At 36.7% G+C, this 26,267-nt stretch overlaps 1 protein-coding gene across 3 annotated transcripts in view; it reads left to right on the plus strand.

Annotated features, from left to right (window-relative positions):
• Positions 1 to 26,267, plus strand: part of CCDC171 (coiled-coil domain containing 171) — a 152,661-nt gene that overhangs the window by 91,587 nt on the left and 34,807 nt on the right. For all 3 annotated transcript variants that reach the window (XM_074857223.1, XM_074857222.1, XM_074857221.1), the window contains 2 exons: positions 1,962 to 2,016; positions 14,449 to 14,580. In XM_074857223.1, the coding sequence (XP_074713324.1) occupies positions 1,962 to 2,016; positions 14,449 to 14,580 (187 nt within the window). The remainder of the gene's footprint in view (positions 1 to 1,961; positions 2,017 to 14,448; positions 14,581 to 26,267) is intronic.

Here is a 26,267-nt window from a genome sequence, read left to right on the forward strand (position 1 = left end):
AAGGCTATTTTAATGTGGTTTTAAAATTGGTTTTAATTCTGTATATAGCAGTTGAATATTGACAAAGGAAAAACCCATACCATTTGTTGTTCTACCAACTCTTCATAACAGATGTCTTTTTTTATATTTCCAATGTATGAGCAAAGTAGGTGAAATAGACTTTACTTTTGACAGGAAAATCTTATTTCGCTACCTTTTCCATAATTGGAGTGGTTGTAAGCAGTGCGTGGGTGTCTTTCTTCCTTAATCTTTTGTACAGCTTTAAAGGATAGTATGATGGCTGGCTCATTCTGAGAGTGGCGATCTTGATTTTCGTGCAGTGGTGGCCAGCAGTTCTGTTCTGCTTTCCTCCAGAGTAGGAAGCAGTATTAATAAGTGTCTGATAGCAATGAACTTGACAGAAGTTTACTAGCCTTTTGGTCATTTCTCTGCTAGGTAGAAGCTATCAAACCTTCACCCCAGCTATTGTGTAAAAGATGATGTGAAGCATGTTCCTCATGCCTGAACTACATTTCTGGATAATAATCCTAAAGAATAGTTCTATGATCCAATTCCAATTTCCCTTATACCTGTCGGAGTTGATGAATATATGAAATAAAGATTGAATGAAATGTGCATCCTGACATGTCGTAAGAGTGCAGTAGGCTAATTATTTAAACTTTTTTCCTAGGTGCTATAAACAAATATTACCAGACTTTTGTTTTAAGATGTTATTTAAGATAATAATCAATTATAGTCAGAAGGTTTTCTGTTCTCAAAAATAAAAACCTGGGGACCACCTATTAACCTGGGTCCCAAATTCCATCTAAACATGCTTTCCGTTTTTATGATGAACACCTGAGAATATGCAAGGAACAGACTGACTTCTATGTCAGTAACTAAGTTAGAAATTAATGGTTTTGAACTGGGTCTCTAGAACTGACTTCAGCCAGACAAATAGCAGTTGCTTCATAAATGAGGCCAGCAGAGAAGGTGAACATCACATCTCTGTCAGTCTAGTCCAAAGAAGGGCAGGATCCTGAAAAGAGAAAAATCCGTGACAGCTTTACTAGGAGTGTAAAAGTCAATCCCACGTTTCTGGCCACCTTCCTGTATTTGCTGTTAGGATAGTATGAATCAAGAAATGAGGAAGCAGTGGTCATTACAGACAGAAGAACGCCATATTTACATAGCTGGCAAGGTAAAAGACAGTCCTGGAACATTAAGATATATCAGCTATTCTGGCAGAGATTCCATTTGATTTCCTATTGTGTTTTGCTGGTCACCCTGTCCTGTTCTCCTTAGTCATATGGTATTATGCAACTTTAATTCCATTTCTGACAATGCATCAGATGAGACCAAGGTTTTTATGGCAGCATGACTGATTAAAGCTGTTTTTCTTACAGAGGCCCTAATCTACAAAAAGGCATGAGAGTAGTATTTCATTCTCTAAACTTCTGTGTTTTAAGGATAGGTTCCTTTACTGGACGTGTTTTGGAAAAGGACCAGTGGAATATTCAGGTTCAGAGAAGACAGGAAGATTTATATGCATATAAGTACATAGTTGTTAGGCCCCTGTAATTTATGAAGAACATAGTTTGTCACTGTTTTCCAGTATGAGAGTGTAATCTCTTCCTGCTAGAGCCAGGACTCCATTCAGCATGCCCTTTTTATACAAGACTGCATATTTCTTCTCCAAGAACATGATAGTTGTTCATTGATATGCCTATAAATACAGCTAGTTTAACTGCTTGTCCACAGTAGAAACATCTTTCATATGGAAATGTGCCAAACAGTGGTCCATGAACTATTTTTTAGGGTTTTCATTGGAGATATAAAAAGGAGAGTTACAAACATAACAGTTTGAGTTATCAACAAATATTTTTCAAAACATGATGGTTATAAAGTAGCAGAAAATGAATTTCTACATCAGTAGAGCTTCAGTTCTATTAACTACTCTGGTTTATTTTCTCTTGCAACAGAGACAAAGAATTGATTATTAGTTATATGAAATCTGTTGAAGCCACTCTTCATAAGGTAAGCATTTGAAGTGTTCCTCTGCATTTGTATTTCCAAACACACCGAGGTTTTACAGTTGCTTGTTCTCAGGGAAGGAGTGGAGTAGAAGTTGTTGTAAAGCCACTTCCTTTCCTTAGTTTAAGTTTCCACCTTCAACTTCTTTTATTTCCAAAAACTATTCATATTTTCGTGAAATAAAATACAATTTTGTAGTACATAGACTTCTTATTTTTAATGTAAAACTTAGTACAATATTCACCTTCCTTCCCTCAATCACTGAGCACTATTTCTGGTTACCAAGTGAAGACTATTGATCATCCAAACAATTCGTAATTGCTGAGTTAACTGCCTCTACTGAGCAAGGGGGAGGTCATCTGGTGAGGTCACTTACGTGGTGGCTATAAGATATTTGGCTTTATGCATGCTACTTTAATCTTTGATACGTGATCGGAAAAGATGGTAAGTATTAATCTGTAATCAAAAACTTTCATGATATTTTTTAAAAACTTTCTTTAAGTTGCATAATAATCTTAAATTGTCTCTGACTTGTAATATTTTGTGCTGATGTAGTAGTCTTTGAAAGTCCAACAAAGCTGGATATATAAATTATTGGGGAGAAAGTGCTGGTTTTAACTGTAATTCTAGTGGTTGGTTGTTCTATAACTGTTTTTAGTCCAGACCAACACAGAGCAAAAGAAGTGTTTTTATTACCTTGGAGTGTTTGTTTCCCATATCACATCTTGAATTCCCAGCAACGTGGGAATCTATTCCTTGTTTTAGTTTCTGTGCGTCCACCTAAACTGCTGTTAATTTAATTTTCAGATATTTTTTCAAGTTTCTCATTGCTTTTAATGTTCACAAAAAGTGACCTAAACTGTGTTTTAGCTGCAGCGAACTGTGATGATAGGTAATGTCTTCCTTTGTGTCCCCATCTTCTTCATACTGGCTTCTTTTAAGCTTGGGAAATCTATGTAATGCAGAAAGTGCTGTGTTTTTACAGTAACATGTACGTGTAATGCCCTTGGCCTTGAGAATTTATTGTTCTGGATTGCAAGTTTACATTTTGATTTAGAAGGCAGTGCTGTACATGTACAAGGATTGAAACGTTTGGGGAAAGGTTATAGGGAAGGTCAGATGCCTAGTACTGATTTTCCTGTTGCAGTGAATGGATCAAGAAACTGCCATCTTTGGGAATTTTAGTTGCCACATCTGCTTCTTAGTTCTTGAGTTACATAGTTTGTGAGGGCCAAACACCTTATTATTGAGTAGCAGAGGAATTTATCCTTTCTGGTTTGTCAACCTAAAGAATGAGGAAAATATAGGAATTAGAAATGTTAGGATGCGCCTTTCAGCAGGAACTAAAAAGAATTAATTGTAAATCATGCATAATTTGACATATCATTTCTCCTAGAAGAACAAAAGGAAATTATTGATCTTTGGGAAATATCTGAAATGTAAACCCTACCTAATAATGGTAGCTAATTATCTAACATTAATGAATATGGCTTATGTGTAAGTTATCAAGTTTACACTATTTTCTTGAAGGTTTTCTCACACAGTGAAAAATTAGAACATGATGAAGTAGATAAAATACTAGTAAAGGAACCACAAGCCTTTTTTTTCCCCCATAAAAATTCTGGGAACTGGTTTTGTTTTAAAAAAAGAAATCAACAGAAAATGGATAAAGCTCAGAATCATCTGGAGTTGAACAGGTATTACTGTTAGCTGCAGATATATTTATGGGAGTTTGAAATTAAACATTGTATTTCTACGTTGAAGTATTTGTGAGCAAATATCCACAAAATTCCACTGCATCACTTGCAGGATCTTGTTATTAGTGCATAATGCTGAATTTTTGCCTGTAGCGCTCAGAGGGTTTTTACAGACATCCTTAGTAATCTTAGTTATGCTCGGGATAAAAGGGTATACACTGGTATCTGTTAAAGCAACCTCATTCTTTTCTGTACTCTTACCACTACAAGAATTCCAGAAGGCAGCAATATAGGTACTAGATCATCTGCCTTTGGTTATACTTGGGTGTAACATTCAGCAAACAAAGCAAGAAGCAGCAGAGCTGAGGGAGACAATCTCTGTGCATTCTTCTGATACAGCTCTAGACAAGGGATCATTTACAACTCTTAATGCTCACCCTGTGACTGGATGGAAAATCTAGAATCATACATTTGGCTCTGTCAACAAGTGCTTGGTCATGCTTGTGCCCAGAATGATTCTTTTAAGACCATTTCAGAGCTACCTTTTTAAATCATCATGAATATTTATGAAGCATAAATGTTGAAGAACGTTAGCATGTGCTATGCTGTGAGAGAAAATATTTTTAGCAGCTAGTTCCATAACCTTCATAACCTGCAAGATATATTTTAGAAGGTTATTTTTTGTCTTGTCCTGGGTCTTGTCATGTTAGCTATCTTCATCTGATTCCTGGAGCTGGATTATTTGCACAAGAGTTCCTGATACCATTAAAATAAGAGATCTTTCTTGGTTTTATGCCATCTAAATATTGAAGACAAATATCAAAGTGCAAAGCAAATGTTTTACCAAATGTAAAAAATACACCACCAAGGGCAAACAGAGGACCTCAGGATTATTTTGGTTTGGTTCAGTTTTATTCTCATAATATTAAAGATGACCAAAAGGTAATAGCTGAATTTTTTAAAATCTAGGTTTGGAAAATAGATGTGATTTTTTTTTTTTTCCCCTTCTTCTCTAGAATCTATTAGATATCCTTAAACTGAAAAACTTAGCAGAGTAGAACAGTTTTAAACATTGGCTACTTACAGAACTTGTGACCATGACTTGACCAGTTCCTTTGGGAAAAAAAAAAAAAAGCCCATCTAAGATACAAAATGGTAACAGAAATAAATGAATTTTTACTGAAAGAGTTTTTAGAAGAAATTCCATCTGCTTGAAGTTCAAACATAAAGAGTTTTCTTAAAATCTTCTCATCAAGAGACAATGCCTTTAAGTAAATGTCTTATTTTAAAACCCATCTGCAGTCCTTCTTTTATATATGAAAAATAAATGATTTCTTGAAACACCTCTCAAAAATATGTTGAGAAGTTATTTTTGTTAAAAATATACCCTTATTGTACTTGTTGATAAACCGTATTTAGTTATTAATTTCTTCTGTACTTCTTAATATCATGTTGGCACAAACAGAGCAAAAGACTTTAAATCTGTTCATTTGATACAGCTAGATTCTTTAACATTTGTTGGTTAATGACTTCTTAGTTTCAGTAATGCCATTGGTGGAAGAAATCACTTCACACTATCTCTGCTAAAGTCTTCAGCCTTCCCTTTGTATTGTTTCTCAGTTTGAGTGCTTGTGGTAGGTTAGCCTTGGCCAGCAGCCAGATGCCCACCCAGCTGTTCTCACTCCCCCTCAACAGGACAGGAGGACAAAATAAGATGAGAACGCTTGTGCATTGAGATATAGACAGGGAGATTGCATACTAGTTACTGTCACAGGTAAAACAGAGTTGACATAAGGAAAATTATTTATTTATTAAAATAGATTTGGATAGTGAGAAACAAAGACAAAATAATTATCATCTTCCTGCCTTTTAAGCTCAACTTCACTCCTGACTCCTCTGCCCATGCTCTGAGGCACAGGGGGATGAAGGGTGTGGGATTGCAGTCAGTCCATAATAACTCCTCTCAGCTGCTCCTTCCTCCTTATGCTGTTTCCCTGTTCCAGTATGGGCTTTCCACATGGGCAGCAGTCCTTCAAGAATATCTGCTCCTGCATATGTTCTCCATGGCCTTTTGAGAAGTTCATGTTCCTTCAGGAACATGTTCAGCAGAGCTATCCACCTGCTCTGGCATGGGGTCCTCCACGAGCTACAGTGTGGACACGTGATCCAGCATGGTCGTCTCTGTGAGCTGCAGGGAAATACCAGATCTGGTGCCTCAAGCACTTCCCCTGCCCCCATCTCCCCCACTCCACTCCCAGCTTCTTCTCTGACTTCACAGAGCTCACAGAGCTGTTTCTCACTCTTTTTCTTCCATCCTCCTCTACCTGTGTGGTGGTTTTTGCCTTTTCTTAAATACATTTGCACAGAGGGGCTCCTAGCTTGGCTGAGGGGCTCAGCCATGCCCTGTGGTGGGTCAGCTGGTGTGTCCAGCATGGCGCAGCCCTGGTATCTGCCTAGAGAGGCCGCGCTGCAGCCCCCACTGCCAGTACCACTTCTTCTTCAGTCTCCTTAAATCCCTCTTCTCTAAACTCCACCTATGCAAAACACCACCATGGGGAGTCATCCCAGTGAGTCAGCCTGTACAGAGACAGAAAATTGTTTCTGTTTCCCCTTGTACTCTTAACTATTAAAGTATTGACAAGCTTTATGGGCTGGCAGAGTTTTCAGCCTGTCCCAGGCCACTCTGCTTAGGATTTGGCTATTTTAACAGGTTAATAAAATACTATGTCTTCACAAGCTTAGACTGTTACCCACTACTCAGTGAAGCTGATGAGCTGTGATAATGAGTCAGTAAAAACCACACAAAACCTCTCCCCCCAAATATTTTTTTCCCAATACCAGTTAGCGACCTACTCATTCTGACATTTTGTGACAGTTCAGGGATCAAAGCAGTGTGCTTCTGGCACTTGGTCAGAAAAATTCTTCTTCATCCACTTCTGTAATGCACTTCATTTCTGCTGACTGAGAGGTTCATATGCCAGCTGGCAGAACAGCTTCCATGCAGACCCCTCAGTGGTTGTACCTTGAAATCCTTCCACCATTGTGTTTCATTGCCTCACTGCTGCTCCATTTCCATCTCAGCTGTCTTCTCTGAAATGTCCTGAAACTGGCTATGCATGAGATGTGAGCCTCACAGTTCTATCAGCTGAAAAAAGTCTGAACACTGTACAATCCATCCTGTTTACATACTTGTAAAATACAAAGACAAAATTATCTTTCGTTAGCCAATTTAATGATATCTTTCATACAGGACGAAGAGACCATTGGAGATGGGGTGAGACCATTGAAGACTTGAGAATTAATAACGTTGTAGCATTAGATTGCTGTTTCTGATGTGGTCCATAACAATAAAATGCATTTCCTTATGATAGTTGTTTTATGGCCTGTAAGAAATTCATTTACAAGAGGTTTAAGTCCACATACAAATGACTGCATCAGTAAAAACACTCTGTGTAAATGGCATTAACTCTTAGTTCCAGCAAAAAGCCCACAAATTGATCAGGCTTTATAAAAACAGAAGAGTTATGAGGCTTGAGGTAGCTACCACAGTCAGACTTCAGTAGGTGTGACCTGATACTTTTAGGTGTACTGATCAGCTAAGCTTCTTGAATTAACTGGTATCTATAGTCCATCATATTATTTAGTTATCTTAGTAAAGCTCTTCTGTTACGAGACCTCAGCTTGAAGATTTTTCCCTAGCCTAATGTCACTCCCAGAGCTGGTTCTTGTGAGTGTTTAAACACGTTAACAGAGTGAAGCCTACTTGTGTCTGTGCGCTTAGGGTCTATTCATCGCTGTGGTCCTTTGTTGTTCTAAACTGGCCCTATCAAAGCCTGTTGAAACAGTGGGTATGTGTACATGCAATAAAATCACAAAGAAAACCCAGTTAGAGTATTAAAATTCTAAATGACTGCTGTAAGAAGTCTGTAGTATGAAACAAGTTATTGTTTCTCTGTGATAAGAAAAAAATGCAGTGAAAGATTACTTTTTCCCCTCCTCTGTCTCAAATAAGCACATCTTCATTTCAATGTTTTATGAATTACTTTTGTTTCACTCCCTAGTAATCTGACTTTCTTGATCCTTGTTCCTAAAGATCAGTTGTGCAGGACATACAGGTGTTAGCACAGCTGGCTTGCTGATGACAACTCTGTCCATATAGCTGTCTAGTGTGTCATCACTCATATTGTTCAGTGTCATTCTGACCTAGCCAAGCTAAAAATGGTACTCCAGCTCAAGAGGGATTTAAAAACCTTGACAAACTAAAGATAAGACATTGCCGAATGTCATATCCATGTGCTTAACTGTTTTCAATTTAGACATATCTAAATAACTAATTTCAGGGTGCATTTGTCTTCTTTGTCTTTTGTTGTTTTTTTTTTTTCTTCTAAAGGCTGAATACTTTAGTGTAGTTTGCCTTCAGTAAGGAGAAATCCTTGCTTGGAGAATTGTGGAATTACTGAATACATAAACTGTTATTTTCTCCAGACATAGGTTCATTTTCAGCCCAAGGTCACTGAAATGCCTTCATAGGGGATGTATTATAGTGCACATCCTGCAACTACAGTGAAGCTTAGGTGCAGTGGTCAGTGTTTGCAAAAAACAACTCTGGATCAAATTAACATCTTATTCAACAGAGCATGTAGTGTGTGTTTGTGTGTAGTAATATGAGAAAGCTTGAATTAAGCTTATAGGTGAGCCTGGGATGGTATTCTATGTGGAAAATTAATTTCCAGAATCTCGACTAGTCTTTAAAAAAAAACAAAACCAAAAGGCAATCGTACCCAAAACATCAGTTTTATGAGGGATGCCTCCTTACACAAATGCTGTTATGCAGTAATTAATGTTCTTTTAAAAAACACCTATGAAATGGCTTGTATTGTAATTAAATACAGATTTGTATGGCAGTAATCAAAAAGGGTAGTCAATAAATTGTATGCTAATACAGAAATTTTTAGTAGATTTTTAAGTAAGTGAACTATTTGGTATACCCAACTACATTCATATTTGTCTACCTACAACAAGGTATGTGCAAGTGCTGTTTAAAACCTCCACTATCAACAGTCATCAGACCCTTGGGTTTGAGGATGTATTCTTTCTTTTGATGAAAGAGTATGCAACAATCTGTTGGCCTTTAAGAGTACTCAAAACTAACTGATGTCCATATAACAAGTATCCATTCAACTGTATCATGTAGCTCTTTTTTGCTTTCCTTTCTATGAGACATATTTTGTCTAAGCAAGATATGTTGTGATTTGGTGTAGTTTGGTTTGGCCTTCTTGGGGGAGCAAAAAAAAAGGCAAAAAGTGTTTGAGGGGTTTTTTTTGATGTTCAACTGACTGGTTTAGTTCCCAACATCATTCCTCAGCTGTTTCACTCTCTAATTGTGGCTATAGTTTTCCAGTTTTTGGATGTCTGATTTAAAGTGCCTTCAGTTTAAGCAGTGCAATCTTGTCACAGGCAGTCTCTCTACTTCTGGAGTGATCCTTGACTGTTGAAACATCCTGATGGAAAATATTGTGTCATGATTATATAGTCCCTCATTCAATAAAATTCAATGACATACACTTTTTGAGTTATTTCCTTATTTTCAAAGCAGACTCAGACTCTGGTGTTTATGAGCAACAGATATTAACAGATTGTCTCTTGGGACCGAAAGGGTGCTGTGGTATATACTTCTTCAAATGTCACAGGTGGCAAATCCTTCAGCAGATCTTTTGGGGTCTATATATTCCCTTAAACAGTTAACACTTCAGGTGTGATCCCTGTTTTCTAGAGAGCCTATACTCAGTAATGTCAGTTTAAGGATATATCCTTAGAAAGATCATCTGTAGTGGCAACTTATTTGAATAACTATTGTTATCAACACTATTCAGTACTATTGTTGGTGCAGATTCCTTCATGTATATTCACTTGCATTTTTTAGTATAGAGTAAGAGAACATCAACAATTCATAACTAAACATAAAAAATTATGAAGCATTCACAAAGGTTTAATTCTGTCCACCAGTGTATATACTTTATTATTATCCTTAGTTCCATGATCATTTGTGCCACTGTAACAAAGACTTCCCTATTCAAATGAGTTACTGTATAACTTAATTCTCTTAAAGTGCTTCTCACTGAAGAAGACAAAGGACCATGTTCAGTAGATGTGCGTGTCCTTGATTTGTGCAATATGGCCTTGATTCTACATGCTGCCCTGGAGGTATGGATGTTATGCAGTTAAATCAGCCACATATTTACAAGAGTGAGGTTAAGACTGAGATGTGGTTTGTATTCAAACTGCCTCCTTCTATGTTAAAAAGTTCTCAAAACATTTTTGTTAATTATATATGCCACATGCAGAACACAACAGTGTGGTAGAAACCATTTTGCTTGCACTCTTTTAGCATGATTGGCATGACATATTTGTAGCTTCTGTTATCTCAGCAATATGGTCATCTCAGAGTCAAGCAGACTAAATCATTGTTTGCCATTCACTTATCACCAGATCACTACATCATTGTAGTTTTTGTTCCACTGTTGAAGGTGATTGCTATTAAAAATAGTAGTAGCAAATGAAAGTAAAATAAGCCCAAAGTTTTTTACTTTCTAGGTACTATTTTTTATGTAGAATCGGTGTGCTTTGAATTTATGAAAGGTTCTCCTATGTAGTTTACATAGTGAAGTTTATATCCTAAACAATCTTATTTTCTTTTCACCATAAGAAACCATTGGATTAGGCCCAAAATAAGGAACTAAAATCTCAGTTTTATTGTACCAGTCAGACAGTAACTGGGCAAAGACATTAGGGAAGGTAAGCACATATTATTACCATTTACAACTTGCTAGCGTTTAGTACCGTGTCTCTACTGGTGTAACTAGACATACCAGCTCAAACTCTGCAGGGGGAAAATGAAGTGAGCACAGAAGTGGACTGTAGACAAAATTACTGTTATTTCTAATCAGCAGAGAATTTTTAGTATCATTTTTGGACATGTAGAATTAGCCCATCAAATTCTACACCTTGGTTCAGTCAATAATGTAACTACAGTTTATTATTCAGTTTCAGCTTTGATCTGAATTCATCAGTACTTTATTGATTTTAAATTGAGTGGCTATAGTGTTGTTTTCTGTGTTGCTCTCTTAATTAATTAAGAAGTTAAACACTGTCATAAGTCACTATACTCCTTTGTTTAAAAATGTTTTGAGTATTGTAGTAGAGTTGTGTGGATCTGTTTGTGATTCTGCCCGTTTTCAGACAGCAAAACTGAAAAATCTAATGTTCGTACTTAGCAGCCCGCTGTTACGGTACTTATTATGCTCCATATAAAATCACTCTTGTAACTTTCATGGTCTCAGCCAAAATTATGTTTACCGAAATCAGAAATACCCAAAATCTTCACTAGCGTTGGATATAGATACATTTATATATTTTTTTCCTCTCTTACTCATTTTTGAGTATAGGGAAGTGGGACTGGTTTTAGACATTTTTAATCATTACAATAAGCCTGATTAAATTACAAGGTTTTTTTAGATTATAGCATTAGGTCTCTAGCCTAAGGAGACCTCTCAGATGTCTTGCTTTAGATTTCATGTGGAGAAAAAAAAGTGTCATTAAACACAAAAAAAGCCCTGAAACTTGCATCATAAAGCTTAACTACATAGGATGGTTTCCCTCTGCGTCAAGGTGCCAAAAAAAATAAAGTTCTTTTTAAATAAAATTACCAGTTTTACCTTTGCTTTGTAGTTCTGTAATGTAAGGGTGAGTACTGTGCTTCTTAGAGAATGAGGAAATAATCAGTCTCCCAACTCTTGTCATTATCCTTCTGGATCTCAAAAAGCAAATAGCCAGGAAGTGATGAAATTAGTTCTTAACTAAAATTTCATGTAAGTACACTGTATCCAGTGTGATTCCATGCAGGCCATGACCATTATAGCTTTCCATTCTGTGAATAGGTAGTCAACTTGAAGACTTTTCTCACATTTAGTGAAATATGCCCAGTCTTTCGTTCTTACAATTTTTCCTGAACCCTTTGAGTATTTTTCAAAAGAAAACTCTGGCTTAATTTTCTGTTTCTCAGTATGCATGTTGATAACGAAATTCACTCTTCATGATCGAAGTATTTACAAACATAAAGTTTTGGGGATTGTTTTTTTAGCTGTGAATCTTCATATTAAATACCATACTGTTTAAGGGGCTAATAGGTACCATTCTGGTGCAGTCGTATTAATGGCGTATGTTTACCACAATTCAGACATTTTAAAAAATGGCTTTTGTATTTTGTTGTTCAGTGAATGTCAGGCCCCAGTATTGAAATGGAGAGTTTGAAACTATTAGGATTAAAAGGACTTCCCCTTACTGTATTGTGTGTGTATTATACCTACATTGCTTATACATTGTTTTTTTCCCCCTAGTATTAGCAATCTGCTTTTGTACTTTGACACAGAGATTTCCCTTGTGAATTTTGTCACAGAAAAAAGAGAATCATCAATATCGCGGTTAAACTTGACTTTCAAAGCTAATAGTATCTCATTTGGGGGCTGAAATTTAATAAATTTTCTTTGATTCTGGGTGAGTTTTTAAACATCAAACAATGAATTGGCCAGGGTGCAGTAAAATATTTAGATCTATTGACTATAGTTCAGAAGGGTAGAAGGCAAAACACTGGTGGTTTGATGTTGATAAATTCTTAGTACCTTAATCCACATTAATGTTTTCTTTTATCTGTGTGCATACTGGCAGCAAAGACACTGAAAAGTTGGGGTATAAAAGCTATAAAAATGTTAATCAAGTGTATGTATGTGTGTGTGTATCTATATATGTGTGTGTATTTAAAGTAATGCATTTTGTTATATTCAGCAAGGTTAACATCTGACTGGAATTACACATGCTGACAGAACACTCTAGAGAGTATGTTTGTTCCACAGGACTGTATATCCTGAACCTAGTGCATGATGTGTGCAAAAAACGTGTAGAGGACCTTTCCTGTTATAAAAATTGCATCATAGTGCATATGTTTGGCAGCCACAGGTATTGACAGGAATTCTTAGGTCAACTTGGGAAATGTAAGGCTCCCTATTCCCACAGAACAGAGCAATGAATAAAATAAAATCTTTTCTTCTTTGTATCAGTAGATTTACACATGCATACTTCTTTCAATCAGAGCAGATTTCAAAGGCTGTGCTATTGTTTGAAATATGTTCACTCATAATCAACATTTTACAAAAATCTAATTTTGTAAGTGGTTACAAAAAAGTAATCTTGGATTTAAAATGAATGGACCTATGTTTTAATTCATGTTTGGTGAGTTCTTTTGGCCAAGGGAGTCTCTTAAGATCTGAAATTTATTTCAAATAGTATTTAGTAAATGGTATATCTATTGATTTATATGTAGTATATATTTAGTATATGGTTTAGTATTAGACTGTGTATTGTTGTTAAAGCCAGTAAGTTATTTTGCAGTACCTAGCTATTTTAACTTAACAGATACAGTCTATGCCAAATGGATCTATTCATTTGTACTAATATATATTTGTATGTGTGTCTATCCATCTGTATTAGAATCTAATCTGCTGGGATCTCCTGGAGGTGGAAATGATAATTTTTGTATTAAATAGAATGAAAAATGGGTGTGTGGCAGCATATGGTATATGAATGTAAGTGATGTGTCCAGGGAAGTTACGTGTTAAATATGTGTAATTTCACATTCATGCTGATGGACTAATGACATGTTGTAATATGTGGAAAAATGTTACATTTTAAACAATGATAACAATATTCTCGTGTGCAACACTAGTAAGTCTGGTTGTGTTTAAAACCAAAAGCGTTGAGTTAATCACTTTACATCGCTGAATTTTACTTACGCGTTTGTGTCACTGACGGCGCGCGAGTTAGTCTAAATTAAAACCAGTTTCTCTCTTAGTCAGCAGGTGGCACTGTGACACCAACGGCCTGTGGTTGTCTTTGCGGCCGTATGTAGAAATGACATTGATACTGCTTGGGGGTTTTGTTATAATATCCTTTCGTTTCAGACTGCCTGAAAAACTAGCTAAATATCAAACTGTCTGAATTTTGTGCAAATTGTAGCATTTCCCACTCCAAATTGGCATAGTTAGAAACTGTATAAAAGTTGATTAATGCCAATTAGTGCATTATTTCTTACAGTGAGTCCACAATAAGAAATCTAGTAGCAGGGTTGGTTTCTTTTTTTTTTTCTCCTTCTGTTAATTGCAGAGCTACAGGTTGGTTTATTTTGCTTTGTTTGAGGATTATTCATTTTAATCTGGGGCTTAACTGAATTGATATTAAATGAACCTTATTGTGGAGGACTGATATGATCTCCCTACAGTAGACAGAACTCACATGCCAGCTTCTTGTTTGTATGATCACATGAACTTTTTAATTTCATAGCTGATGTTTGAGTCAGAAGTACAATTACTATTTATTTTCTTAAAAGGTTTTTACAGGGGACAGATCTGTGAAAGGTACATACCAGGTGGGCTTGTGAGCCCTTAGTGTCTCTTCTTTCCTTCTCATTTCAGACCAGGGGAAGATGCTTTTTCTTCTTAACATTCTCTCCCAGCACTCTGAATTAGAGATTTATTTGCAACGAAAAATCAATTAGTCCTAAATTTATTCATGGATTTCAGGTCCAGCGATCAATGCAAGTCCACTCAGTGGGCTCAAGGGGACCCAGTTCATCCCAGTTAATGTGTCTGAAGGGGAATTACCATTGATGCTGTTTTTTTCCCTTTAGGTCAGAGATCAGACCTTGCTGTCACGGACTGCGGCAACCAGGAATGACTTCACCCTGCAGCTACCCAAACTGTACCTAGAGACCTTTGCAGTAGAAGGGCTGAAGGGCAGGCCAGAGGTTGTAGCATTTCAGGTTAGAGTCTAAAATAATCCTGTTTCTTTTTTTCCTTTTTTGCATCTGAGATAGAACAAGAAGCAAGACTGTTCTGAATGTGTGGAGAACAAAAAGCTTCAAAACGACTGCAGTCAACAGTTGAAAGAGAAATAATTTTGTTATATAGTCTTGCATACGGTATTTCAGAGATGATGTGAACTTTTGATTTTGCAGTTACAGTGTTAAATAACTGACAGGAATATGACCACAGAAAAAGGCAAATGTTATATTTGAAAATTAATATCACTTTATCCTACCCCCCCTTCTCTCCCCCCCTTAAGCAAGACAAAATAGTGGGGAAAAAAGGACAAGATTTTTATACTGCTTCTTGGTCAGTATCAGATTTTTCTGTACTACAGTTTTAGAAGTAATAGTGATTTTTGAACATTCCTAATTTAAAAGAAACTGCTATTTGGAATACTTAAATATAGAAGCTGTTTTATTCATGTAGGTTTGAAGACTTGTATGTTTCAAAATACTGATTTCGTTAGGAAGAAACAATGGGGGGAAAAAGGGAAATTAACTGAAAATGGATTCTGTGCAATGCCGCCTTAGTGTTTTTAAGTTTGTTATGTCTTCTTGTACACAAACTATCCCTTAGTCTTTATAGCTGTGCAGAATGACTTCATTCTTGTGATACATTATTGCTAAGGCAGAACATTTTGTTTTCGCAATGAGAGACCAAGAGGCAGAGTGAGTACATACTTTCATTGTGCTCTTCTGTGTGAATCAGACAGGAAAGCTAGTCATATAAAGTGCAAGGAAGTTGGACAATGGCGAGTATTGCATAGTGTGTGTACATGTCTGTAGTAAACCTTTTTAACTTATTGTAGATTTTCTGTTCTAGATGCAGCATATAATTGCAGGAATAGGGTCACCAAATCAAACATTCAAGAAAGGCAGATTCTAAGCTGGACATTTCTCACTGTTGCCCTCTTGCATGCATATGTTTCAGTATGATAAAGATTTAAATTATGTGTGTGTTATTGTGTTTCTGTGATAAAGTACTAATAATACGTAACACCTTGAGATTCCCATGAACTGAGTTAACACAGCTGTACATCTCTAGCAGAAGGTAGAGTTTCAAATGTTTCCCCAGTACAGTGATGGTCACTTCTAAGGCTGTGCAAAAGGTTTCACAGGTGGCATCTTTTCAAAGAAGCTGTCATGGAAATCACCAAATTTTACATACTGCTCTTCTCATTTGGTGGCCTATTTCAGTGATAGCTGCTTTTTGTTTTTGTTCCATCCCAACTCCCATTCTTTTTTTGTCCTCAGAATGGTTGTAGAAGCATTTTGCAAGGCAGCCTGTTCCTTCTTTCTAAGAAGGTGAAAAGAAACAGGAGTATAAAAAGTTGCATTTCACATTTGTACAGAGTGCTTGTGGTACAACTAACATATACTAATGTATGCATTGAGTAGCTTACTGGTGGTGCAGTATTGTAAACATACTTTTTGTTCACCTGACAGCTCCAATTACATGTGCTTACTCTGTCACAAACAGCGTCAGTGGTTCATAATCTATTTCACTGTGCAGTTCCTTTTCTCCTTTACCTTTCCCTCTCCTCTCCTCATCTCTAGTTACATACTGCCTGTTTGATAACTTTCTAAGTACATTTTAGAGATTTTATTATAAAATTTCCCTTTTATAGCTGGGAGTTAGCTGCTGTATGCAAAACTATATTAAGGGCAGTCCTGCGATCTTGCATGAGGTAAGCAGTTAGATGTCACTTTACAGACACATTGAAACCAGTGAAATTCTTTGCATGCATGGTGTTTATAACTGGTACTACTACATGTATTTTATAGTTAGTCTGCGACAAGTACATTCAGTTAAAGACCTTATTATCTTCAAGTGATACTCATAAGGAGTTTTTTTCCTAGTCTAAATTTACTGATATTTGATGGTTTCTTTTAAAAAATTACATAAAAATTAAGATACTAAATGAGATGGTATACTAGGGATGAAGCACTGACTATTACAACTGTTGAGTACTCACAGAAGATTGCATTGTTTTATTATTCATGCATCCAGTTCATAGTAGGTGGCTGGAATCAGTAATTAATAATTTTTATATCCATTGTTTCAGTGTGTATCGCTTTTCATCATATGAGAGGAAGGCAAAAAGTATATTTGTGTGTGGATACACATCTGCATAGGTTATCTTCCAAATTTTTTAGAAAACAGGTGGCTCTCAAAGTCATTTTGAATGAAATCTGCTATCCTTGATTTACTTGATGGGCTCAGCAGCATTAGGGATCTATATTCCTTGTCATTGGGAATGTGGGAAGTCTTGGAATTTTTAAATTGCTGTTATCTCTATATGGATGTTTCTTGGGAAAAATATGCTTTCCTTATAGGAGACAAGTGCAAAGAAGATTGGCATAATGAACCTAAGTTGCTTGACTGTGCACTAAGCTATCAGAGATTTGCTTTTTTGTGGCATACTTAATTAATTATCTTGTAAAACCAGAAGGTTGGCTTTTCTAGCAAATGAATCCAACATTCCAAATACCATGAATGCTTACAGGGCTGATCAAACAAACACACAAATAAAACCCCTGTCATTCCCAAATGAACTAACTGTTAAGCTGTATAGTAAGTGGTGTGCATCTTTTAAAGAATGTGTTGTACACTCTAGTGACAGACCTTTAGATAATGACATGAAATATTTGGGACACAAAGGTCTGTGTGTCTTCTCCAAAGTCTACATTTTATGTAATGGCTCTTGAATTGCAAAATTGCATAATAGATTGAATATTCAACAAGAATGTCCTTGAACTGAGTGTCTTCTAAAGTAGAGAAATAATGACTTAATTTGTAGGCATTTGTTAAATTCTTGGAAACCGTAACAAGAATTACTATAATAGTTTGAAAATGTCACTTGAGATGGATAAGTAATGAAAAAAGTGCGGTGTCTCAAAGAGCAAAATGATATGATTGCTATAGCTTGGAAACACTCTCAGCTGGTGTTTAATTGCTGTGAAGGATGTTATGGCACAAAGCTGTACTGTTTGTTACTTAGTTAAGTTTGAAAGTGGAAAATAAAGCATTATTTTCAAGCACCTGAAACATGTGAGAAGAGGATTTAAGGTGTGCTGTTCTGGCCATGCCTGAATGTTCCCACTGAAGACAGAAAGTGGAACTGTATGCGAAACCTCCAATAAATACAGGACACAGGGTGAGAAATTGCAACTGAAATAACATGGGATTCCTAATTTTAGTAGTCTTGCTTGGCAGATGACTATTTAAATTAACCAGTAAAGGTTATCAACTCTATAAAATACAAAATTGAATTGTGCTACACCTTTAGGAAGAGGATAATGTTCTGTAAACTCTCTTCTGAAAGAGGTTGTTGACTCATAGAAAAAGTGGTCATTCAGAACATTTATTCTGAATTGTCTCAAGTACTTTTACATCACATATGTAATTAATACTCATGGCAAGCAGTTTGAACTAAAAAACAATACATAAAGTCCCCAGATAAGGTTTAAATGTTCGTGTATAAATAGTTAAGCATTGGTATACTCTCTCAATAAATTTCTTCTGTTTGGGGATGTAGATGCAGAAGGGTAAAAACTGTATGAAAGAAACTTCTTGGAGCAAATTTAGGCATCTCAAACTACTTTTGCAATAGTAACAGGATGTGTAATGTATACTTGATGTGTAAGTGATTGATTCTCAAACAGGGAAGGGCTCACAACATACAAATCAGTGGCTTTGCCCTGTGTACCTAGGTTATGCTTTGTAGTGGAAAATAGTAGTAACACAAAACTGTCTGTGGTTGTCAGAATCACATGCACTGCATGTCTGAAAGTGCATATGGCTGTACATATGGCTGTGCGATCACAGACACTGATGTTCACACGTGGTAGCTGCCTGCAGATGTGCAATTAGGGAAAGAGTAATCATTTTTTGTGTCACAGGAACTACCTTGACCTCTGAAGTCTCCATTTGACTATTTTATTAATTTGCCCTATTAATTTGTGGTGGTTGCTTTAGGTCAGTATTTGGCATGGTGGGCCTCTTCCTCCTTTAATATCTGGTTGCTCAGGGGTATGATGTGACTTCTGGATGTTGGTTTGGAAGAGAACTGATACTCACAGATGAACCTGTGTTGCTGTTTGGCAGGATTTATGTGAATTAGAGAACCCAAATGGGCAAGTTTTGTGAGTGAATTTAATGAGATGTATTTAATGCATTCATGTGGTGTATGGAAAAGCAGATGTGAGGATGAGACTGTAGGCAGGCTTCTGGTGTTAAAAAGGATGCACATACATGTATCTGTAGGTCTTAGGAGAAAGCATTTCTTTGTGTGCTGCCCTTCACCCGAGATGTAAGATTGACCTGACTGTTGGAAATCTCTTGCTTATTAAGAAAATTTTAGTTTATTATAAGCAAGGACTTGAGTAGGTAAATCTGTATTTTTCATTACTAAGTTCTCCCTTAGTTTTGAAATATACTATACACTTGTGGTGTGCTTTTTCTTTTACAGGTGGGTTTGAGATGGGTAGGTTTTTGCTTCACCTTGTCTGTCTGTCTGTCTCTCCCTCCCCCTCTTGTTGTTTCTCTGACACACGGTCTTGTTCTCTGCTGCACACTCTCCCTCCGTGTCCTGCGTGTGGGCTCTCCACTGCGTGCTCACGTTGCCGCAGGCACCTGCTCACGGCCATGTGCACACCGCAGCGCACGCACGTGTGCTCCCTCTGACTGCTCGCTGCTGTACGTGTGCTCATGCGTCCCCTCAGTCCGTTCTCTGACTGCTGCTCTGCCTCAGTCTCTCTCTCTCAGTCTCTGCCCCTCTCTTCTGCTTCTTATGCCTGTCTGTCCCACTCTGGCTTTGTCTTACTTGCCCTGTTTCTTTCACTGTCTTTCTGTCCCCAAAGTCCCTTTGCCACTGGCGCTTTCCCCCTCTCTTCCTCTCTTCCACACCCCAATTTTGTGCTTGCTCTGTCTTACTCTCCCTCTGTCTCCGTCTTCAGCATGTATCCATCTGTTCATGCAGGTTTAGGAAGTCCACATGGGATTTATATGTACTTCTGCGTGTTTCTCAGGTGTTTTGAGGTAATTTGAAATGAAAAGTGCAGTAATAACATAAAAGCTTATAGTGGTGGTAGTAATATAGTCAAGTACTGACATATCTCCAGTGTTAGCATATAATCATTATAAATTTATTAAATAATAGGTTCTTACCATTTATTTTTTGTAAATTATGTATTCATGTATGATTTACTCATGCATTATCTGATTGTGTTGTAGGTCCAGTTTTCCTAATTAATTGGGCAAACATAAATGTAGTTTAAAGTGTTAGGAGCGTCTTAACTTGTATTTGTTTTCACTCATTCATTAATTTCAGATTTATGCTTGATAGATTAGAAGGTAAAAGATATGCATAATTCTGCTGGTAATTTTTCTCAAAATAATAAACATTTCTCATTCCCGTATTTACTTGTCAATAAAAAAGTTCTTACCAAATTGAGGAAGCAAGTGATTTCAAAGGTAACATTATAATTCTGTCATCAGATTTTATCCTCTGCGTGGGGCAAGTCTTTTAAATATAAATCCATTCTGGTATGAGGACTTAATGGGATGAATTAATTGTGGAGTAGCTGCTTGAAAATTGAGTTGTTAGTATTTTCAATCTTGTACTTCTGTTTTAGAGCCTTTATTTTTCTAATGCCATGGCTGCTAAAAGAACAAATAATTGTAGTTTTTTCTCTCCTAATACTTCAAAAAGGAGAAACCTTTTTAAGAAAATCTTGAAGATAGTGTGTTTATATATATGTGCACCCAACATGTGCATACTTCTAGTGTTTTCTTTCTTCTTCCACTGTTTCACCCACTGAAGGTGGGTGAAATCCATTTCATTACAGAGGCTAGAATGCTGCCTCCTCTGGAATTGGACTGCTGCTTCTTCTTAGGTAAAACTGGGTCTTCATTCTCCAAGAGTTCAACAGCTGCTATCAGCAGCACCTGGGCTGCCCTCCCTCTCTTTTCTTCTCTCCAAAAGGACTAATTTCCTAACTGGTGCCAAAATGTGCTGCTTCTGGACTGACCACGAGCTTGCCTTCCAATATACTGTTTAAAAAGAGAAGTGATTCTTTATTAATATGATGATACTTTGTACCTGCACCTTCAGTTGAAATACTCATAAATAAGTAAGTGTTTTAAACTCATTAGAGTGGGATGACACCTCTTGCAACCCTGACCTTTTGCAAACTTCAATTTGTCAAAAATAAAGTTGGTGCAGGGCTTAAGAAACAATAATTAACAACTAAGTAAATTCTGAATAACCAGATTGAACATGAAGAACTCTAATTTAATCTCCTTGAATGTGTTCAGCTGATATCTGGAGTCATGTCTCCAGATAGGTTGTATCATCATGATAACTATTTAGAAGCCATTGTAGCATTATTTATTTTAACTGTAATTCCTTTAAAACGTAACAATAAGGTATGTTAGCAAAACACAATTTAAAACATCATAGGTGAGGCATTTTCAAAATACCATTGATGTTGGAAATATACCTGTTATAATTTGAATTTCACACCCCTTCTCCTTTCTGCGGGTTAACTGTGTTCCCAACTTCCTCTCCTCTTCACATTTCCTTTAGTCTTTCCCTCCCTGTCCTCTGTGGGCTTTTTATTGCTCTCCCTCCTTTCCTCATTTTCTCCTTCCTTATCATTAGCCTGTTTCCCTTGCTTTCTCAGCCACCCTTTCATTTTTTTGTTTCTTCCCTTGGCTTTCTTCATGCTAATAAATGGAGACTATGTGAAGAACCCTTCTCAGAAGGCTTTGTAGTTAGCTGGTGCACTGATTGCACCCCAACCCTGTTAAGTCTTTGGCTCTGTGGGACCATAAATGTCAAAGTCCGTATCTGTAATCACCAATTAATCAATTACAGAAAGCTGTCTCATTATGCCTGTGAAACTACTGACTTGTCCAGCCCCTTTCATAAGCATTATTAATTTTGTAAAAACTTTTCAGTGAAGATCTGTGCTGTTTATCTTGAATGCCAAAGTTAGTATATAATAACTTAACCTTTCAGTAACCTTTCTTAATGGAAAATTTTCTTTCTTGATCCTGTCAGGCAATCATGTAACTATTTGCCTTTGTCCACTTAGACTTTTTCATACATTTATATCCATTGCATGTGGGTAATCTATTATGAATGATCTGTGCTGATATGCAAGAAGGCTCTATAAGAATTGTGTAAAATATGATCTTAATTCACCAAGTTTGTTTAGTTTTTTTTTCTGCATGTAATCTTGGGATGGGCTTTTTTTCCAGCTGGTTAACAGGTTGCTGCATCTTATAGCATAAGGACCCAACGAGAAACATCTTTATTGACTTCTAGTCACTATTCTATGAGAAAAATTACTCTGGAGACATGGTGATCTCAATATGTACCCAAAGCTGCCTCACTGAATAAGGGCAGACTCCTAAATGCTGTAACTACAAAAATAAAGCATCATTCAGTAACAGAAAATAACAAATATTGTTTTCACAACACCTTGTTTGTTAGGCAATTTTTCTTACTTCAGAAGTCCTATCTTTCAGAACTGCATGGGATTATCTGTGCGCAGTATCTACAGACAAGGAGCAGTTTTAGCAGATAACCACTGCATAGCTTGGATGTGACTGTATTGTTTGATACAGTCTGCAGCGTGTACTGTTGTAACACAGATAAGCTCATTCAGAAGCACAGCTGTTAAACTGTTGATAATCATGTGGGTTACAAAACGAATTCATGAAGTGAATACCGTGAAAGATTAGGAATTGTCTGGAGTCTTACTTTATTTTGTACTGGTTCTTTTAATTTCAAAAACTAAGAAGAAATGCTGAGCAAGTGAGTCTAAGCAGTAGGAGTTAATAAGGCAATAGATTTTATTACACAAATATCTTAGTAGCAGAAACAGAATCAAACTTTTCTTAATTACATTTAAACTAAAAAAAGAAACTTCTTCAAATGCTGAATCTATTGTTTATAGTATTTTTTCACTGAACTGCTTAGTATTCCATTATTATAAAACATACCTCTATCTGTTTGTTATTCTTTCCAGTAGCTTACAGAGCAAGAAAAAATTATTAAATAATGCACTATATTAGTGCAAGAATTTTGTGATGGAATCCAGGGAGACATTTCTGCTCAGATACTGCATTTGGTGGGCCTTGTAGTTAAAGACCTGGAAGAGGAAGGGTTATCTACAGCTTGAGCGAGTTTATTATGGCTTAGTGATTTGCTGATTGATTTCATTTGCTGTCAGTTAAGGCTCTCTTAATGTCAGCTTTCTTCACATAATGCCTTGAAATAAAGACTGATGAAGTTTTTCAGATTGATGCCGCTTACATAAACTGACCCTGATTTGCCCTTCTGCATGACAATGTAAGTGACAGCAGTTAGATGAAAATATAGCGATGAATATGCAACTTAAGGATTAAGAACAACACAGTAAACCTTTCAGAATATAAAACTAGGCATAAAAACCCAGGCTGTTCTCTTAATTCCACAGTTGTCCTATATTGAAGAAATAGACTGGCATAGCATCCCAAGTGCTATACCACTGAAGTGAAACTCAAAGAGGACGAGTTTTGCAAGGATTAAAAGTTAATCTGTTTTTTAGCACTAATTTATTTTGGGTTTTGTTGGGGGAGTGGTGGTGGTGGTGGTGGTGAGGGGTGTGTAAGTTGGGGCTCATAAAATCACATATGTTGTAACCTGTGATTTTTCTTTTTTATGGTGTTATCTTGCAGGAATCATAATGAACTACTTTAAAGCTGTTGTCTTGATTTTTCAGTTACTGAATTGATTGACAGTCTAGTGATATGTGCTGCTAGAATCCTAAGGTCACAAGTTCCAACACTTATATTGAACTGTGAAAAGCATAAATTCTTAGGATTAATACAGTCTATTGCTGTAGGTGTTCCAGGACAAATATGCTTGAAATAGGGCACTCAAGTTTAACAAATACTTGTTCATTGCAGTACCCAATTTCATTATAGTCTTCTTTAATAGTCTCTTCCCCCATTATGGTCTCTTCATGTTAGAAGCAAAAATGTGGTAAGAAATTAGGGCGTGGGGAGAAAAATGGAGAGGGCTGGAGTGTGCTAAAGTAATTGAAAGAGGGTGAATATGGAACCTTTTTGTAAACCTGAATAATAAGGATACACAAGCATGCATGCTGGCAAGTTTACCTGCAAAGGATTGAGTCTTTCATGGCTTTTAAAAAGATAATATTCGTGGAAGGACCACCGTTTGTTTATCCTCCTGGAGCCTTGCTAAACTTAGATTCCTTTGGATTGCTTCCACATCATGATCTTCTTTCACAAAAGTGCAGTTTTAAAGTAACTCAGGAGGAAACAGTCACCCATTCCATCTGTGCGGCAAACTTGCAATGCCCATTTAATGCCTGAAGACTGTATTTTAGTTGTGACTTCTCTCTGTTCAGAGGCAGATGTGTTCTTTTCTAATACCAGCACCCATTTGTAGGTTCCTCTCTTTCTGATCCTATCATAACTGACAAATACTAAAGGGAGAGATTAGAGAGCAAATCATTATGCTGTTGCTACTGTGTATAGTGCCAGACTTTCTCTCCACCTAGTTTCACATTCTCAAAGGAATAACTTTTTAAATAAATTAATACTGCGCAATCTAAAGATTACAAGTTGAAGTTTAAATTCTGAAGTTTTTATAAATGCTTGCAAAGACCACAGGACTGGGTTTTGAGCAGCAAGTCTCCTACATGTCAAAATGTGTTGTTTGTTTGTACCTTTGGCAAAGGTCACTATCCTAGATGCTTGATTTGTTCTGCATTTATTCCATGAGAGACTTGCTGCAAATTTTAGTCCACTGGGAAATAGAGTGGGACTGAGTAAACATTTAATGCCTAGCAGGCATATAGAATAGAAGTAAATCTGGTTGTCCCTGCTTAAAAACAGGTTGGACAGAGGAAAGTAAAAGAAAAAAAAAAAGTATAAGAAATGGGGCTAAAATGGCTCCAGAATTTCTCCCAGCCTCCACCATTTTAGATCAAGGACCTCCTGAAATAAAATTCATGTTTTTATGTTCAACAGCCATTTATTGTCCTTTTGCTTTTTGAACCCATGTAAAGTTAAGCATTCACATGACTTGTGGAGTGGATGTTTGCATCTTAACTACACACTTTCTGAGAAACTGTTTCTGTGTTTGTTTTGAAAATAGTTTCTGCTACTTCATTTAATGTTCGTATGTTAATGTTAATAAATATTCCCAATTTCCCTTCTTTATACTAGTCATGTTTGGCATCTGTCATAATCACCTCCAGTTCTCTGCCACTCCATCAGTAGTGTCTTTTCAGGTTACTTTCTTCATTTCTGAACTACAAGAAGGTGAAAGACAGTAGAAATAATCTATAGTTTCTAAATTTGGTAAGATATGGAAGTGGTTTCTCTATAGGCATGATTGCTCAAAAATGACCTAACTGCAAGTAGCTCTGAAAAACTGATAAGGAAGAAGTAACCAATTAATATCAGAGGTGATTTGGGAGATGCTGTCCTCTAGGGTGTTTGTAAGTTAGGATAGCCTGGGATCCTTGGATAAGAATCAGCTGCTTTTGCTGATTCACCATTAAGGTCACCACTCAAGCACATGGTGTTTTGGTACCTGCAGCAATTACCAAATATGGTAAAAAAGAAAGACCAGAAAGGGCTTTATCAATCTAGTTATGATACCCTGTGATAAGGGGTATTTTACTTCTGGTCCTATTGTTGAAGAATACTTTATGCTCTCTAGGCAAACTCATCTCAGCAGTGCCTGTCCTCCTTAGTTTTCTCCTTTCAGTGTTGCTATAAACAATTCTATTATAAATAGAATTCAGAAAGTCACTTTATCTCTTATGCTTCTAAGGAATTGGATCTAATTGTTGACTGTTGGCCAGACAGGGGAATGGACCATAACAGCATGTTCCTTACTTCCCAGGCTCCATGGCTAATAATTCAAATACTATTCTGCAATCTGAGGATAAGTTTCTATTTAATGAAAAGACACTTGGTGCATTTGCTGAAGACGAAGCAGGAAATCAATGTCTTCCAAAATATTACCAAAAAAAGCTCATGAGGTAACAACGCATCTTTGAACTGTTGGTCTGAATGAGGAGAACCAGAGCTCTGCCAACAGAAAAGTTAGTGTCTTCTCTTTGTCTTTCAAGCTGTTCCAAGTGAAAAACTTTCTCACTTAGTTTGTTGACCTCTTGCACAGAAGAGGCCCAAACTTCAGTATAGTTGAGTCTCACTCATCCACCAGTTTTTACCATGTGTTGGTTGGGATTTCTACCTTCCTGAGTTGAGCTAATCAGTCATCTGTATGACCAATGCCAAAAAGATAGACAAACAGAATCAGTTTTTCCCAACAAGGGTTTTCTTCAGCTGGGCCTCTTGTGAGTAGAATTAGATACTCAGAGATGTCAGGGACCATTTTACTCATTCTTCTTCCTCAGATTATGACAGTTATAAACAAACTTCATGAGGAAAATATTTTCTTTATTTCATACTAAGCTTAAGGATAGCAAATTGTCAAGCTCAGTGTCAGTACAAATTCTGGTAGATGTTGCCAATATTCTCCAACTTCTGCTTTGGAAAGAGGGATGGTAATGTGTATGCTCTTTGTGAAGGTCAGTAGTAGGTGTAC

This window comes from Strix uralensis, chromosome Z, assembly GCF_047716275.1.
Source record: "Strix uralensis isolate ZFMK-TIS-50842 chromosome Z, bStrUra1, whole genome shotgun sequence".
Taxonomy (NCBI): Eukaryota; Metazoa; Chordata; class Aves; order Strigiformes; family Strigidae; genus Strix; species Strix uralensis.